Source organism: Antechinus flavipes, chromosome 1 (genome assembly GCF_016432865.1).
Source record: "Antechinus flavipes isolate AdamAnt ecotype Samford, QLD, Australia chromosome 1, AdamAnt_v2, whole genome shotgun sequence".
Lineage (NCBI taxonomy): Eukaryota > Metazoa > Chordata > Mammalia > Dasyuromorphia > Dasyuridae > Antechinus > Antechinus flavipes.
The window spans coordinates 262246651-262265177 of record NC_067398.1 but is presented as its reverse complement, the minus strand read 5'-3'; the positions used below and the strand labels follow the sequence as shown (position 1 = coordinate 262265177).

Genomic DNA, 18527 nt, shown 5'->3' with positions numbered 1-18527 from the left:
TTACTTGTAGGCTTTCTTACTTTATTCCATTACCTTTGGTGGAAGTTTCAGAAATAGTTTCTGAAAGGACCCTCCCCCCATTAGAATATACATAGTTTATCCATATAAAGTTCCTTCCAGTTATTCATTTTGTGTTTACCTTTTTATGTTTCTCTTGATTCTTATATTAGTATTTCAAAGTTCCTTTTCTGCTCTGGTTTTTTCTTTGGAATTGTTGGAAGGCTTCTATTTCTTTGAAGATGCATTTTCTTTTTTCTTTGTGGCCTTATATTCACTTGGTAAATTATTCTTGGTTTGTAGATCTATTGTAATGGGCTGAGGCTTGAGTTGATGCACTGAGGTCCCAAGCATATGAGGCAAAATAGTAATTGGACCATACTCTATTAATATATAAGCTTGGAGAAAGAATGGCCCCCACCCACTCTTTGTGCAAGTCCTGATGTGTTGTATAGGAAATGACGATTTTGGTGGGTGGAGGCAGGGGAGTGGAAAAGGAAGGGGAGGAGAGATTTTTTGGGATTGCTTTTACCACGGTTGGCTCAGCTCGCGTCTCTCTCTGTTAGCTGGCTTCCTGTCGCAACTGCCCATATTTGCTATCGCAATCTTTATTCACCTCTTCACTTCAATAAATATTGAAGATTTTCCCCTTAACCTGAATTCCTGACTCCGGCTGATTTTAAATACGCGGTCATTACAATCTATATCTTTTACCTTTTGCAATGTTGCATTTCATGTTCTCCATTCCTGTAAAATGGTAGCTGCTAAATCCTGATGTGGTTCTTGAATCCTGAATGTGGTTCTTGAATTCTTTCTGGCTGCTTTCAATACTTTTTTCTTTGGCCTGAAAGCACTGGATTTGAGCAGTGATATTCCTGGGAGTTTTCATTTGGGAGTTTCATCTTGCAAGTGATCAGTAGATTCTATTTTCATTTTTGCCTTATTCTTTTTGATCATTTTTTTTATGATTTCTTGAAATACATGATATTTTTGGTCATAGTTTTCAGGTACTCCATTGATTTACAAATTATCTTTCCTTGATGTGTTTTCCAAGTCAATTGTTTTTGAAATAAGATAACTTATTTTATTCTATTTTTTCCATCTCTTCAATTTTTCTTATTTCCTAAAGTAATTAACTTATATTTGGTACATTTTAGCAGTTTTTGTAATTTGAGTAAGATTTGTGTTTATTTCTTTGTTTTAAATTTTTAATAGTGGCATTTCTCTGAGACTGTGGATTTGCTGACTTAATGGTCCATTCTTCACACCTGAATCCAAACTCAGTTATAATCTGGAGAGATTTTTATCTCAAATAGCAAGTTTCACAAATAGCAAATAATCATACCTTTAGGTAGGTTCAGCTCTCAAGGATCCTAAATAATAAGTACTGTATTGGTAATAGAGATTTAAACAGAAAATTCACAATTTGATATCTGAGATAGTTTTAAGTACAACATTCTTATTTTAAGATGATCAATAACAACAACCAAAGACTTAACATGTAGAATTGAATATAATAAAATATAATTAAATTAGTCTTATCACAATAATAAAGTTTACCAGGCTTTACATACATAAGATATTTCATTTAACCTCTTTCAATTGTTTTCCTTCCTTCTCCTTCTTGAGTTTAAACCTATCTTGTTGTTAGAAACCAATCATTAACAATCATCTTTATATAAAAAGCTTATAGATTCCTATTAAACCCATTTCTTATTTGGAATTACATAACCCAAATAAATTTTTTTTCTAGGACTGATGGACTTTGTTCACAAAATAACTTTAAGAAATCTATTACAAACCCTAGAGAAAGGGACTGAACTTGCTGCTCTTATCTGTTCACCCCAACTATCCTTGTAGGCTTTATTCTTTGACACATTCTGTGGAGAGAGAAATGGAACTGCATATTCCCAGATCTCTAGGTGAACAGCTTTAAAATGTAAAACCAATCTGCATAAAGTTTTCATCTCATCCCCACATTTCTATACATAGTAATTAACAATCTTACAACTTTCGTGATAGCCAATTTGTTTTAGCTATAACTTCTTAACTTACAAGCAAAGAGTAGAGTTGTTTCATTCCCTAAATGAGTTACAAAACATTAAATACAGATAGATAATAACATAACAGGTTTTAAACATATTTTCTACAAATTTCTAACTAGATGTTCCATTCAAACTCATTTACCTTTTGATTTTTTCCCAATTAACATAAATCTTTTAGCCCTTTGCCAGCCAGTTTTTACTTCAAGAAGCAGACCTTTTTACCTTGAAATTTTCACTGGCACAGCCCCACAAGACTGACTCCTGAAAACACAAATATAGGCTACTTCTCACCAGTTTTTAAAGTGGTAGCAAATTGCTTGTTTTCCCCAAAGTTTCTAAATTTTCAAATCCCTTTTTGCTCATGCTCCTCTCATTCCAACACACTTAAACTTTGTTGATTTCCCTTCCACATACATATCCCTTTAGAGGACTTCGAAGAAAGTCCCTTCAAAAATGCATGTCCTGTTTTTTTCTTATTGCCCCATCATTACATCTCAAACAGTCTTCACTATACTGAGTACAATTTCTTTTTTTTTTTTCTCTCTCCCATCCACCTATCTTTTCAATCAGGGAGTAAGTAGGGTGGTGGGGTATGGAAAAACAAACTTTCTTTCCTTCTTAGAACAATAAAACTTTTAATCTTATCAATTGCTTTTATAATCAAGCTTTCTTGTCACTTGCTTTTAAAACATTTTTTAAACTTTTTATAAAATGTATAATTTTGTAATTATAGCTTCAATTACTTAATTTCATTTTTGTAGATCCAACTTGGGCAGCCTTTCCTTCCTCTCTAAGTAAATTTCTTTGTGTCAGGGAGAAAACAAGACAAACCTTAAAATTCAGAATACAAGCAATAACTAAATAATTTGGGATGAGACTTTATATAACTTTCATGTATTCAGCAGGGCTGACAAAATTTTAAAACAGCTCATACAATTTTACAATTTGCACAATATATAATTTAAAAGGCATCATAATACCTTAAATAAAGAAGATATAAACATGTGAATTCATTAGGTTGAGTAAGTTACCATAGAAAACTTTTGCTTTAAGGCTTAATTTTTGGCTTAAAGTCAAATCAAATTCAAATTTAAATTTCTAGTAATACTTCAGGATTAAAAATTAATATACATATATTAGTAAAATTTTATGCTCAGATAAACAATTTTAGCATGCATCAATTAAAAGTGATTCTAATCTTATTTAATTTAGAATCAGATTTATGATTTAAACACACAAATTTGGCACATTTTGAGGAGAAACCTTTTTCTCTTTTGGGAAGCAGGAGAAATGTTAAATATGCCAGTTTTATTTCAAAAGGTATAGGTCTTCACCCCCTTGACACTCCATTTTTCCAGATTCCCCAAATTTTTAATGTGGCAGTAAACTTTCTGAGACATGAGGAGGCGCCTGGAAACTGAGAGACACAGACTCCTTTTTTCCTGATCTCATTTAGGGGCGTAATAGTGGCTTGGGTCTTCCCAAGGGACTATTTTTAAAATTGTAGGCTTCCCCTTTCTCTATTCCACCTGTCTATTTACTCCTTCCTGTAGTCTGAGGAAAAAGAAAAGAGTTTTTTTTTTTTTAAATGACAGCTTCTGTTTGGTTAGCCATCCAGATTTTCTCAAGCCAGGTGAAAAGCAGACTCCTTTTTAAGGGGAGGGAGGAACTACTCAGATCTCCGGTCTAGGGAGAACTGATACAAATAAGATCCTTCTACATGTATGGAGTCCCATGAGGAGGATACTAAGACCATTGGGGTCAAGGACAGGAGTCCATGTTTAGAAAGAAGTGGTGGATCTATATGCAAGGGTCTAGAACCAGTGCCTTCGTCTGGATCAGAAAGGGAGAGAAACTAATGCAAGAGGGCATTGTCACCCTTTTCAAGCTAGTAACCTGGAGACTAAGTTTTTATTTCAGGAAAACAACCTTCAAGGAAACTCAGTTTAGCTACTGAAGCACAAACAGCTAAATCCTCTCATCTGCAATTTAGCTGATTGGGAGAGGGAGAGAGACTGAGAGAAGAAAAAACATGGTTTAAATTTATTTTTCCTGTGTAGTACAGAATGTACCTTCCTAGTATTCCCACATCCCCCTTTAGGAACTATTTTGAAGGAATGGCCACAAGGCTTTCATGCCTTTTCTTTGTCTTCTATGAGGCAAATTATATCTTAAATTTTTATTATCCATCTTACTTGAGACATCTGAGACCCTTGTAAGATTCCCCAACCACAAAGGCTATACTAGATGGTTCACTTTTTTATCCTTGGCCTATGCACAGAGTTGCCTAGATTCCGAGGTACTTTCTTTTTCCCTTTCTGATTTCCTGGATTCATCATCGGTCTTATCCATGTGGTCTTAGAATCCAGAACAGTTTCTGAGTAGGGCTGCCTATAAGTCAATCCATGAGTCTGTTTAAATCAATGGGACTCATCTTCCCATCCTTCAACAATGACCATGCCCTCTCAGGATGTCTGGATTCCAGAAGAGCACCCAATTTGTAAAAGATATGTCCTACCAAGAACCAAATAGATCTGATGAAGCCAGAAAAGAATTTTATTCTACCTTCTTGCAAGAGTGGGCATCTAAGCTTGTAGACTTGTTTAAAATCATTAAAAAATGCCTTTTTATAACCTGTCCCCCAAAATAAATTCCTGTCCTGATTCCTCATTTTCAGGTACTATATAAATTACAGCTTATCTGGAGAGCCTAATTGCCCTATATGAGTCTCTAGCCCTAATGACATCTCCTTTTGGTGGTCCACCTAATTTTATCCAAAACTAACTATTAATTTTTAGGGTACTAAGCAACAATTAAAGAACGTAGATAACACAGGACCATTTTACACACTCTACCTCGTCTGTAGGTTCAGTGACATCAATGACAAGTGTCAAAGCATCCTGATTTCCTGCCTTTATCCTGGCAGGTTCAATGCCTGGGAAACCAATACATAATCTGAGGTTTACCAGTTTTTTGGAGAGCTTCTTTAGCTTTAAGTGGGGAGAGCGGATCTACTTTATAAATGCCGAGTTTGACTGCTCCAGGATCCTCGTTTTCAAAACCTGGGCAACCTCCACGAAACGTGGAAGAGACAGGTGAGGGCATTCGTGCCACTTGTCCCATATGCCAAACCTACACCCTGGGTACCAACCTCCGAGTATTCTGGCCGGAGATGGGGGGAAGGAGGAAAGCTTTGGTTTGTGGCACCTGGCCTTCGAAAAGGGAGAAGCAAAGAGTAAAAGCAGGAGGGTATGTCAAGAGCAGATAAACGAAAAAAAAGGCAAATTGAGAAGCGCAGTCCAGGAAACAGACTAGCTCCTAAAACCCCGGTGCCAGCGTGGACCGAGCAAGGGAAGTGGGGGTGGTTTTGCCCTTGCTCCTGCGCCGGTTTCTGCAGCTAATACTGCCGCCCCACATGAGAAAAAAAAGAGGGACTGGAGAACTACTGCGGGAGTCGGCCGTCCACTCTCAGCCGGCTAGAGCCCATTGTGTCGGGGCCGCGCGCCTGCCTTTCCTTCTTCCGCAGCTCTGACACAATGAGCCCAGACCTGTTTTGCGTGGGGCTAAGCATAATCCTGCTGGGCAAGCAAGCGCGCTCCCTCCGTGCGCGAACCCGCGCGAGCTGATTGGGTGAGGTATCATTCTCGGCCCGCGCGCGGCGTCCGGCTAAGAACCCAACACAGAACGAATACTGAAGCCACAACTTAGGAGCCACGGTGTGCCCTTGGAAACGCGCTCCGGCCTGAAACCGCCTGCGCCGGAAACAACGTTCCGCCGAAGTGAAAGAAGAGGTGCGGGGGGGAGGGGGGCTAAGGGAGGAGAAAGGGAGGGGGAGGGGGAGGCGGGCTGGTGTGTTTGCCGGTCGCTTCTCCCCACCCCCCACCAAAGCCTCAGAGGGGCTGGATGGGTAAGTTGGGCGCGATGGAGAGAGTCGCCGCGGCGGGCGGCAGCAGCGGCGGCGGCGGCGGAGGCAGCGACGGCGGCAGCAGCGGCAGCGGCAGCAGCGGCGGCGGCGCCTCCTTCTCCTCTTCGCCCCCTTCTCGGCTGGGCTGAGCCGTGGAGCCACCCCGACCTCGCCGCCTCGCGGCCCCCCATGAGACTGTTCCTGGGCTGGCTGGGCTGCACCCTGGTCTCGCTGTGGCTGGCGAGGAGGATGTGGACGGGCACCGGCCGGTCCCTGCGGAGTCCCCTCGCCCGCTCCCTCTACATGAATATGATGAGCGGCGGCCCCGGGGAGCCGGCAGCCGCGGGCAGCGGGAAGGACAACCACCAGGTGGGGAGGGGCGCCCGGCGACCCTGGCCCGGCCCGGCCCGGCCCGTGCGGCTGTGCGGGGGGGGGGAGGGGCGGAAAGAGTGGGAAGGGGGAGCTGTCTGCGTGTGCCGGGGCGGGGGACCAAGAGAGGGAAGGGGGACCGCAGCTATTGTGAGGGCTAAGGGTGGGGGTACCTGGTCAAGTTCAACCCCACCCCCTCCAGGTTGGCCGAGGAAGCCCGGGGCAGGAGGAAGGGGCTGATCCTGTCCCCCACCGCCGCTCTCCCCCTCCCCAGAAAGTTTTACGAGCTGACTTTAGACTTCCCCACGGGATACAGAACACCCCCCCCCCCCAACACTTGCATCACTCCTCTCCCTCCATGCGCACACACACACAGCTCTCCCCTCCCCCCAAACTCAGACCACTTGCCGCACTCCTCTCCTCGAACGCCCCCATTTGTAGCATTCCTCCCTTCCCCCGCTCACACCATTCCCCCTCCCAAACTCCAATGCCGCTCCCCTTTGCAACACACATACTACCTGCCCCTCCCAAAACTCGGAAGCTCCCACTTGAATGCCTTCTTCCTCCTCCATACACATACACTGCTCCCCTTCCCCAAACTCAGACTGCCCTCCTTCTTCCCTTCCCTCCCCTTTCATGCACACACACAATATCACACATTCTCTGCTCTCCTTCCCCAAACTCGGACGCCCTCCTCTTGTAGAACTCCCCCCCTCCCCCTCCCGCCCAGTACACAAAAATACATACCCTCTTCCCCCTTCCCCAACTCTTTGCTCAGACCTGACTCTTCTACCCTAGGCTCCCTGCGGGGAGGGGACCTTTTGTTAAGAAAGTGGGTGCTTTGCGGGTTGGAGACGTTTGCCATGTGTAGAAGAAGAAAAATGGCCTTTTCTTTTCTTCTCCCACCTCTTTTTTTCCCTTATCTCTGCTTGTCAATACATTCCCCCTCCCATAAACACACACACCCCACTCAACTCAGGACTACAAATGCTTAAGACCCCCCCCCTCCCCCATCAGTGCCCTAGTGTGGTTTCCTAGGCAGGGATAGAGGGAGTGGGTGGTATTGTTCTGTCCCTGGTGAGTTTATTGTTAGGGCTTTGCCACCTATTCACTTTGGGACCTAAATATTCAAAAGCCTGGCCTCTCTACTTCTCTCAGGTTGCAGAATTGGAACTTAAGGGCCAATGCGGTGGAAAGGAACACACCTGGTACCGTAGACTGAGATTTAAAGAAAACAAAAAACTAAATCTGGACTCCCCTAACCAGGCTGGTTTCTTTTTCTTATTCATGTAGTATGGTTTAGGTTATAATTCGCGAAAAGCTTAAAACATACAGTGTTTAAAGCAATTTCAATGGTATTGCATGAGCCACAGAACACAGCAGTTACTTTGATGACACTTTTGTAGTATTTATGTTCTAAAATTTGTTTAAAGGGTTTCAGACAATACCCCTCAATCATCTTCTCTTGAAAAAATGAGAACTCATTTAAACTTTATTATATGTATTTGCCAGAAGCATTATAAGAAGCAGAAAGATGAAGTTATTTCAGTAAAGCCTCTTAGAATTCTTATCAAGCCTTTTTTCAGATTTGTAATATATAGTAGATTCAGTATTATCACTTACTGGTATAAGTAATATACTGAGCTGAATCCAAGTAAATGATATGCAAAGCAACAGTAGAATGGTGGATATTGACTATTGAATGTTAGAGGTGAAATCTTTAAGATGTACAGATATACTAGTTAGAAGTTAACATCGAACCCACTTTAAAAAGTACTAGGCTCTTAGAATCCTTTCAGAGATATCACTTATAAATATTAGGTGGACAGCATTTTATCTTTTAAAAAGTTAAATTGCCATTGTAATAAGGCATGTCTTTACATCATTGTTTAATAGTGTTCTAATTATATTGTCCTTTGTAATACCAGGAATGTAAATAATTAATTCTTAATAATATTTGTACACGGGTACCATTTAATTTTCTTCACTAGAACACATAAAAGTATTTTCTGAAAAAGTTGATTTCGGTCCCTAAATGATGAAGCAACTCTGTAGAAAAATAGGTGTATCTTTAATTTTTAGTATTTGATTTGTCAAGTGTTTCTAAACATAATAATAATTATTATTTAATTGAAATCTTCTATTTAAGTCCCAGATATCCCGTTTTCATTGTTAAGTGATTACCATATGACAGAAAAAGTGGGGATAGGTACTTCTTAAATTGCAAAACCATAATTGTTGCAACTTACTATTATATTTTTCAGTAGCATTTTATTTTTCCAATTATGTGTAAAAATAGTTTTTTTAACATTCAGTTTTGTAATATTTTGAGTTCCATATTTTTTTCCTTTCTTCTTTAATCCCTTCTCCCCTTCCCAAGACAGCAAGCAGTTTGATATAGGTTATACATGTGCAAAGTAGTGATTGACTTTAAAAAAAAGGATGGTCCAATGACTATGAAACATAAAACTATTAAGTATTATATTGATAATTGCTCTAGAAATAATGAGAAATAAAAAAGGATAAAAGAAATAAGGATAAAAAAGAATATTCTAAAAAAGAAAAAAGGATAAAGGTAGAGAATTATGAAATAGGAATAACAGACAAGTGATAGTGCCTTAATACTATCTACCTACTGCTGGTGTAGTTATTGATGAATCTCTTAGATTTGGCTGCTCGTAATGTTTGTAATAATTGCGTGGATATGTTTTAATACTTGTTTTCATTATCTGTGAAAAACTAGTTTATTTTCAAACTTATAAAAATGGTTAAACAATTCTTGTTTTATGGGGCATAATTAGAGGTATGACTTCAAAGCAAAACAAAACAAAAGAAACCTAACCTATCAGCAGTTTGTTTTGCAATGAACTACTTTCAGAACATGTTACTGGTTTCAGATATTACACATTTACATCATACACTAACACATTCTCATTTTTAAAGGCATTTTCATTATAATTGCTCTTAAATTTTTACTGATAATTTCTCCTTATTGAGAAATGATCTATTGCCATCTGATTGTTCAGGGAGAATATTTATTTAAAGCACTCTTTTGAGATGAGTAAAATAGATATAATTGAAATTCTTACTCTTTTAGAGCTTTCATCAATAACAACTAAAATGAACCAAAGAAATGGGTGTGTAGAAATTGGAGGAAAAATGAAGGTAATCCTTTAAGGATTTCTGGGTAGATTAACCTTTCATAGATATGACTCATTTTGCACATTCTTATAAATTTGAAATATAGTCTCATGCAGTTTTGGATTCTGAATATGCATGTTAGCTTTTTGTACATGAAATTATGATAGGTTGCTTTTTTCTTATTTTCACAAGCTAATAGTTTTTATGAAGTGTTGTTTTTTACCCCCAGATATGTGTGTTCTGCAGTTGCTCACATCAAGGCTTGAAAGAAAGGGTCAGTCAGAGCTGTACTTTACATAATCTTTTTTTTTCTGATTCTTTTTTTGAGTACATAGGTGACTTATACTATAAAACTTTTTTCAGTCAGCAATTCATTCTTAATTACAGGCTTCTGTTGTTTCTGAAATTGAGCAAACTGGTGAGACTCTTGTAGATGTTAAATAGATTTAACATGTCAATCTAGCCAGTTTGAACCAGAACAAACCCTTTGATCTGTATCTTTTTGATGACTTGCCCATGGAATAGCTTAATATTTAAAATTAATACAATTGTTTTGGAGCTTCTAGAACTTAAGAGCCAATAAGCCTCAGGATCTAATTACTTTGTAATAATAGTCATTTTAATGACATACTCATTTGAAATAAAATTGTTACAGATATGAGTTAAATATTCTAATTTTGAAAGAAAATTGTTTCAGTTCTGGGTTAAATCTTCTAGTTTTACCCATTTCTTAAAAAGGCATATTCTAAAAGAAAACAAATAGTATTCAGCACCCCAAATTATTAAGGTACAATGACAAAATCACAAGTATACATGTGTGAGTTTTTTTCTCTTCTCCCTTAAATAGATTCCTAGTCTCAGGATGTCCCTCTGTCATAGCTGATAAATCCAACATAGTACTTAAATGATTTATTTTTGGTATACCTCCCTACTTTGTATTATTTTTTTGAGCAATTTCACATCTATAGGTCAAATAGATTGTATCAAATTATAGTTTTAGATTCTTACAAAAATTTCTACTACCTAAATCTCCTTGGAGAAAACCATAGAATTTCTCCCAAGTTGGCATGAATTCATAATATTACAGAGCAGTCAAAAAAGTCTATGGACTTTTTTGGGGGGTGGAGGGATGATGAATTTTCTTCTTTTACTCCCACTTATCCAGACTGTCTCGTTGACTGATGGCAAATTACAGCCAGACATATGAGACTTTGGAAAGCACATTTTAGTTGTGTAGATGTTTTTGAAACCTCAAATGAAGGATCTCTTCCAATTACCAAGAACAGTAAAGTTCCTTCTCATTTCGCACTTCTGCCATTAGTATTTCAGGTGTCTGTGTTTTTCTCCTAGGTGTTGCCATTAGAGACTCGTGAAAATTCCAATAAAAGACCTTATTGTTTATGTCCTAGCTGCTCCCAAAGTCTATATTAAAATCTATGTAAAATACCATACAGTACTGGATTAGTTGTAGTGGTGAGTGAATATTCTAAGTGAGGCTGCCAAGTGAACAACATCATTTTTTTGGTAGTTTTTTTTTTTTTTATAATTTAAAGACCACACAATTTACTTTTATTATATATTAATGTAGGATCACAGATTTAGAGCTGGAAATAGCTTTAGGGATAATCAGGTCTGATCATCTCAGTTTAAAGATCCAGAAATTGAGGCTTAGAAGTTAACTTTCCTTAGGGCACAACAGTTAAGTGACAAGGAGAATTGAAACTTAAGTCCTGGGACTTCAAATTTACCATTTTTTTCCTTTGTACAAGGCTGCATTTAAAGCATTATCAAAAGTGAGAGCACTTCAGTATTCTACTCACTGAAGCTGCAAGACAAAAAAGATTATTAGGCTTGAATAGGTCCAATGCTGGTCTTTTACATCATTTAACAAGTATTAAGTGCTTCCTGTTCTGAACCTTGTGCTAAGCATTGGAGAGGAAGAGACAAAAATGAAATAATTCCCCAATCTTAAGGATCTTACATTATGTCGGGGAAAACAGTATGTGGATATAAACATCACTATAAAATATAGACTAAGTATATTCAAGGTAGCTTGGCATATGTGATCTGGAAGATCTGAGTTCCAGTTCTGGCTGACCATATTAGCTCTGCCCCGGTAAGTCATTTAACTTCCCAGTACTTTAAGCAACTAACTCTTGAAGACCTAATGTTAGAGAGTCAAGAGGAAATTTCCACTTCCATATTTCCTTATACCAATGAAAACACATATTTAGTCTAAAAGAAAAATACTGGGTAATTTTTAAGAGGTTAAGAGTGAGGGGAAGAACTAGGGTTGGGAGATCAGAAAAGACCTCATATAAAGAATATGAGAGCTCTAGGTCAAAGTGATAACTGTTCTCTGAGTTCAGAAGATGAGTCAAGAAGACAGGAGTACAATTACTAACAGTGTGGCCTAGATGGTATGTAGAGTATATACATATGTTAGATCTAGATCTTGTTTATATTATTGAATCCAAGGGAAAAACCAGGAACGAAACTCCCCTTTTGGGCTAATGGTGAGGTTGATTTCAGCCCATTTCATTTCTAGTCAATAAACATTTGTTTAAACTCCCTTTGTATCAAGCACAGTAATAGCCCTGGAGATACAAATAAAAAGAAACTATTCCTGGCCTCTTGATACTTCCTATCTATTGGGGGAAGACTGCACACAAAGAGAGGGAAGGCTTTGAGAGGAATTTAGTGCTCCACTCTCTATGAAGGGTGAAGCAACTGAGGTTGAATTGGGAAGGTGTAATAAAACCTGAGCCTTCACTTAATGAGATTTTAGGAGATCAACTTGCCTGGTTTGGAGAGAATGACATACAATTTCCCCTGGAGTGGAAGCCAAATACCTGGTGATAGAGAATGGAGAAAAGGCAGAACCACTTAAATTGGTATATTGCGTTTTCTTTACTGAGGAGAATGACTGTAAAGGACAGAACAAAGATGACTAATTGTGAATTAAAATCTAAAGTAATAACAGAAAGTCCATAGTTTCCCTCAGTGAGTTCAAGTCATAATATTCAGACTAGTTAACATCACAAGTCAAGAGTATCAAAATTGCTGATGGATGGTTGCTGAGCCGCTGTCAGTGCTCATTGCATATGGACAGTGGAAAAGACTTAACGTTAATGCCTGGTACATAACAGATTCTTAATAAATGCTTGTTGACTGCTACTGGACTAGAGAAGAGTAAAGGCCTTGATTTATTATTATTTAAAGAAAAGAAAGTGAATTTTACAAATTATACACTAGTGAACTTGACTTTGATTCTTGGCAAAGAGCTAAATCATACTAGAAAAAAGATGGTATCTGAGCAACTAATTCTCTAGGATATTTAACCTGCACGTGGGAGAAACATAACTGTCTTTGAGAGTTTTGAAGGATTAATTCTTGGGTTCAAAGGGAAGAAATGGGAGCAAATGATTGGAAGTAACAAAGAAGCAGCTTTTAGTTTCATGTAAGGAAGAACCTCTACTTAAAAGGCAAATTGAGTCCTATTAGATAATAGGTTTTTCTTCACTGGAGGGAGGCTTGCATATAGAGATGGCCACTTGTTGGGGAAGCTGTAGAATAGATGGGGAATCTTTTTTCTTCCTAGGGCTATCTGAATATAACATCGTTCATGGGCTATAAAAAATTATCATCTTATAGAACTCAAGTAGTAGGAGTTCTTGTGATGAGGATTAGAATAGCAATTACTAGTTTGAAACAATTCTTTTGATGAATTTACAAGGGCTTTCTCTTTGCCAAAAGGTACCTTTATTTAAGTTATAGACAAAATAAAGAGATAAAATGAACAGCAGGAGTGGTAATAAGTAATAGATTCAGGAGAGCAATAGATTTGAGGGAGCATAATTATAAAGGATATTACAAAAATAACATAATAGAGATTTGGTTACAGTTCAGTCAACCTGAAGAAATAAAGTCAGGCATTTATCATAGTACAAAGGGGTGCTATTTTATTTATGTGAAAACAGCTTCACAGTCTCAAGCAATTACATCACAGTCATAAATGAATGAGCAGCTTACATTTCAGGGTACACAGCTTTTAAGGTCTCAGAGAAGCAGAGGCAAGATCTGTGCAGTAAAGGGAGAAACTATGGAGGAGTTTGGTACTTTTGAGGGAGAAATCAAAGACTAATCAAGATCCCAAAAGTTGTTTGAAGATGCTTAGTTTGGAAAGAATGATTTTGGAGAATGATCAAGAATTCCATCCTTATATCACACTAAACATACAGAATAGTCTGGGAATTGGTTATGGCTGATAAATAGCCTCATGGGCTTTTTCCTGATGAGGGAAAGAGAATAAACTCATTTCAGAATCACATCACTTGTACCTGGCTTTCAGCTCATTATCCTGTGGTTGCCTTAGCAGATGATTTCCTGGGCTGGACTTTCTCCACCCTTAATGTGGTAGAAGGTGTTTTCTTGGTCAGATTTAAGGAAACTTTCAATTCTCTGATTCTGTTGATAGTACATGTAGGTATAGGAAATAACACTTGATGAAATAACATATTGTATACTTCCAACATTATAATTTTCTTTTTTTCACACATAATATATTGTATTTTATTTTTTCCAATTACATGTAAAGATAGTTTTAAACATTGATTTTTGTAAGATTTTGAGTTCAAATTTTTGTCTTCTTCCCTTCCTTCTATCCCCAACACAGCAAGCAATCTGCTATAGATTATACATGTATAAACATTTTCATATTAGTCATGCTGTGAAAGAAAATTTAGAACAAAAGGGAAAAAACTTCAACTTTTGTTGTTGTTCAACAACAAAAAAAAGGTGAAAATTGTATGCTTTGATCCACATTCAGACTCCATAGTTCTTTCTCTGGATGCAGCTGACATTTTCTATCCCAAGTTTAGCATAGTTAATCTACCAGTATTGCTGTTAGTGTGTACAAAGATTGTTCTGGTTTTGCTCACTTCACTCAACATCAGTTTGTGTAAATCTTTACTGGCTCATAATTTCTTATAGAACAATAATATTCCATTACATTTGTATACTATAATTTATTCCTCAATTGGTGGACATCCACTCAACATCCAGTTCCTTGTCACCACAAAAAGAGGTGCTACAAACATTTTTTATACATGTGGTTTCTTTTCCCTCTTTTATGATCTGTTTGGGATACAGACCCAGTAGTAACACTAAATCAAAAGGTGTGCATAGTTTGATAACCCTTTGGGCATAGATCTAAATTGCTCTCCAGAATGGCTGGATTAATTCAGAACTCCACCAAATCAACATTTACCTTTTCTAAGATTTTGAGTTCCAGATTTTTCTCCTTTCCTCACCCCCAATTCTCCAAGATAGCAAGCAATCCAATATGTATAGTCTATTTAATCATATTTCCACATTACTTACAACATAATTTTCTAGAATTTATAGAAATTCTATATATATTATATAGAAATATCTATATTATAAAAATATAGATATGGTAAACTACTCATAAGTAAAAAGATAGGAATGGTATGAAATCTGCAGGTGTTTCTGAACCCACAGGTTTAAGATTTAACATTGCTTGAATTGCCATTTTAGACAAGGAATCTAGAAGTAGAGAAAATCCAATACATCAGTGATTCCCAGTCAATGACCATTTTTACTGAAGGTTCACAGTAATAATTTCTTCTAATCTTAGTGGATCATCTTAAAGTTTGCAGAGTGCTTTACATATCTTAATTGTTTTTCAAAACAAGCCTGTAAGGTAGAAGTTATTCCCATTTTACCCTGAGGTAAGAGTAAGGAATTTAGATGGGATTCAAACCTGTATCTTTCTGACTCCAAATCCTGAGCAGTGCTCAACTAATAGCAATTTTGATTCAATGGCTCTAAATGTGTGGACCAAGAATAACCCAAAGAAACACACAGGTATTTGAGGATCCATTGGAGCATGTTGACTTTATTTAATAAAATCCTACCTATATATTGTCATGAGGCCTTGTGTGGACACTTGTGTTATGTATTAGTATAAAAACTCCTGTTGAAATTTTTAGACTGTTAGGAGAATGTAGGAACTAGAATATTCATCTGCAAAAATCTTGTATTTGGGATTTTGGTGTTAATTTGTTTAATAATTTAAAAAAAAATTTTTCACTTTGATGTTTTAGAGCTTACTGATCTCCCTACCCATATGATCAATCTTTTCTCTAGTGAAAGAAAAATCTTTGAGGAATCATATTTGATGATTTGTTGAGGTTCTTCAGGAAACAAATTGGAGTATCATTTTTAATTGCATCAGTTCTTTTCCTTATCCTGTGTCAATACAGTTTTACAGGAAGGAACAGGGAGAAAATGGCATTACCCCTTATGAAGATGATGGTTTTATTTATCAGATCACCTGCAGGAGCAGGAGAAAACTATGTATTTATTGAAGAAATCTTTTAAGACATTACACAGTCATTTATATTTGGAGAAGATAAAAAGTTTAAGACAGACATAGTTCCTGTCTTTAAGGAGCTTACCACTTAATGGAGGGATAAGACAAATATAAATATTATAAGTATGTTAAGAGATGTAGAATAAAAAAAGATTATATGAAGTTTGAGGGAGAAGAACATTAGTAGGGGAGGAAAATTTCATGGTAGGATAGCATCATATGACTTGGGTTTTAAAGGATAGGTGGGAATTTAGCAGACAAAAAAGAAGGGAGGACATCAAAACAATGTTATCAAAGACATGGACGCTCAAGCATAACATGTGTTCAGAGGACAAAGAATATGTAATTTTGATTATAATAGTGAGTATGTAGGTGGGAATAACATGACAAAACTGAAAAGGCAAGGTAGTTACAGATTATGATGGATCTTAAATATCAGACAAAAGAATTTGAACTGTATTTGGTAAGCAATGGAGAGCTACTGTCGTGTGAAGATGTGACCAGATTTATGAATTAAAAAAAAAATTTATGTATTTTTTCCTAGCAGTGGCATGAAGGTTGGTGAGGGTAAGGTGAAGGATGGGAAATGGAGGACAGAAAGTCTGTTGTTATGTATCTGGGGCCATTTATGACCAGACATTTAATTGATAGAGATGAAACCAGATGAAGGAAATAGTATCAGAATAAAAGTAGGGTAAAAAAAAAATAAATTCACAATAAGATGGAGGGAAGAGCAACAGTGGGACACAAGATTCAGATTTCAAGCTACAAAAGATAGGTGACAAATGATAGATAAGGAGCATATCCATAGGACTTCATTTCCCTTGGTAATTCAGATGCCCTCGGTAGTTCAAAGTGAGAGAGCACTTCTCTTGAAGAGAGAGAGGAGATATAGAAGTCTTGAGTAACCTTGAAGCAAAACTGACCTGACTGGTGATTGAAAAGTCAATACCTCAAATTTGCTGTACCCTAATTGGAAGAGCATTTCAGTTGTGACAATCTATTCCTTTTGGATGGCAGCCCTCAGTATTCTTGTGATTATGAGTTATTAACTGTCTAAACTGAAGCTCCTTTACCTGTTCACTACGCAGCATATGCTCATATCATCCATGTCAGACCTACTATTTCCCTAACCCACACTACCTTGTTCTCTTCCATTCTACTCTTTGAAAGCCTTATGTTAACTAATTGCCTTTCATATATGACATGCTTTTACCTAAAAAAATTACTTTGTTTTGTATTTAATTTTCTTGTACATGTAAGCTCTTTGAGAGCAGGAACTGTTTCATTTTTGTCTCTGTGTCCCCTTTAATTCATAGTGTCTAGCACAAGGACGTAATAGATGCTTATTGAATTTTCTGCACTCCCAGAAAACTGCATATGAGTTTGTTTAGCAGTAAAGGGGAGGAGAGAGTTGGGGTATATAACTAACTTGAATAGAGTCTAGCAAAGGCTTTTTTTTTTTTTTTTCTTGATCTCGGAGAGACCTTAGGTATTATGTGTAGGCAAATAAATCCAGCATTCATTCATTAAGGTGATGAAAATAACCAAACCTCAACACATGGGATATTTTGATGTTCTAAAATTATAATTGGATCAGCTTTTTTTCTCCTTAGTCTCTGTTTCATAATTGATGATTAAGGAATGTTTCAAATTATATTCTCACTAATTTTAAGCACCTATAATATAGGGAGAAATCGAATGAATAAAGAGGGAGAATAGAGAAAAGAATGAAGATATATAAAAGAGGAGCTAGCTGTTTAAACAAACTCTTAGAGGATGTAGGAAGGAATGGAATCAAGTATGCCGTGATCATGTCTTAATGAAGAATGTCCCACTTTTATTTAAGGGGGAAGGGAAAAATGAGTGGATAGCAATATTAAGAAATTTTGAGGAATAGAAAAGGTAAACTGAGGGTACTCAATTATGATCTTAATCTCAGAGAAATAGAAGGCTTAGTCATCTGATGTAAATGTAGGGTACTATGAATAGTTAGAGACTAGAAGAGAGAAGAAAAGGTTTGCCAAAGAGAATGAGTTAGGAACTTGATAATGATATAAGAAGTATTAGAAGGGACCAGTTAATGCATCATATATTTTTAGTGTTTGAAAGCTTAGTTTCCTGATTTTCTCCAGCTAGTGCTGGTGCAGTGGCAAAGCATTTGGCTAGTAGGGCTAATTCATATAAAAAAATTCTTAAGTCAGGATTAGTAGAAGGTGGTAGTAGTCAAGAGAGGAATTTTCAGGTAGATACTAGGGAAACATTACAGAGAGTGACAGGTGGGCTAAGCATGGAGATAAATGGTGTCACTCTGGGAGAATATGGTTGGATAGAGGGACTAGAGTAAGAACGAAGAACAGACTTAATGTGAGTGAGAGACTGGGAGAGGTGAAAGGATGCAGCTCTAATGCAGGACTTAGAAACAAGAGACCCAGTTTTACATGTCACCTGAAACATTTTCGTTTTTGTAAAATAGGGATAATAGCATTTGCCTGACAGGATTTTGTGAAGTTAAAATGAGAGAAAGTATGTAAAATGTTATATAAATGTGACTTATTAAGATTTTGAGATTGTCATAATCAGAGAGTAGAATTATCAAAGTTGTGAGTCTTGGAAATGATAAGATTTTACAGAGCTTGTTGTTTGTACTTTGTTCTAGAGGAGGACTATGACA

At 37.3% G+C, this 18527-nt stretch overlaps 1 protein-coding gene and 1 long non-coding RNA gene across 5 annotated transcripts in view; one reads left to right on the top strand and one right to left on the bottom strand.

Annotated features, from left to right (window-relative positions):
* LOC127564516 (uncharacterized) overlaps window positions 1–5829 on the bottom strand; it is a 46860-nt gene extending 41031 nt beyond the window's left edge. Inside the window, exon 1 of the long non-coding RNA XR_007954287.1 lies at window positions 140–5829. This is a non-coding gene — a long non-coding RNA (uncharacterized LOC127564516). The remainder of the gene's footprint in view (window positions 1–139) is intronic.
* A 16-nt stretch (window positions 5830–5845) lies between these two features.
* The window catches only part of METTL9 (methyltransferase like 9), a 63021-nt gene continuing 50339 nt past the window's right edge, over window positions 5846–18527 (top strand). For 2 of the 4 annotated variants that reach the window (XM_052001042.1, XM_052001035.1), the window contains exon 1: window positions 5860–6315. In XM_052001042.1, coding sequence (XP_051857002.1) covers window positions 6136–6315 — 180 coding nt within the window. In that variant the 5' untranslated portion in view covers window positions 5860–6135. Of the gene's footprint in view, window positions 6316–7473; window positions 7582–18527 lie in introns of all 4 variants that reach the window. The other 2 variants (XM_052001026.1, XM_052001016.1) reach the window with 2 other exon arrangements.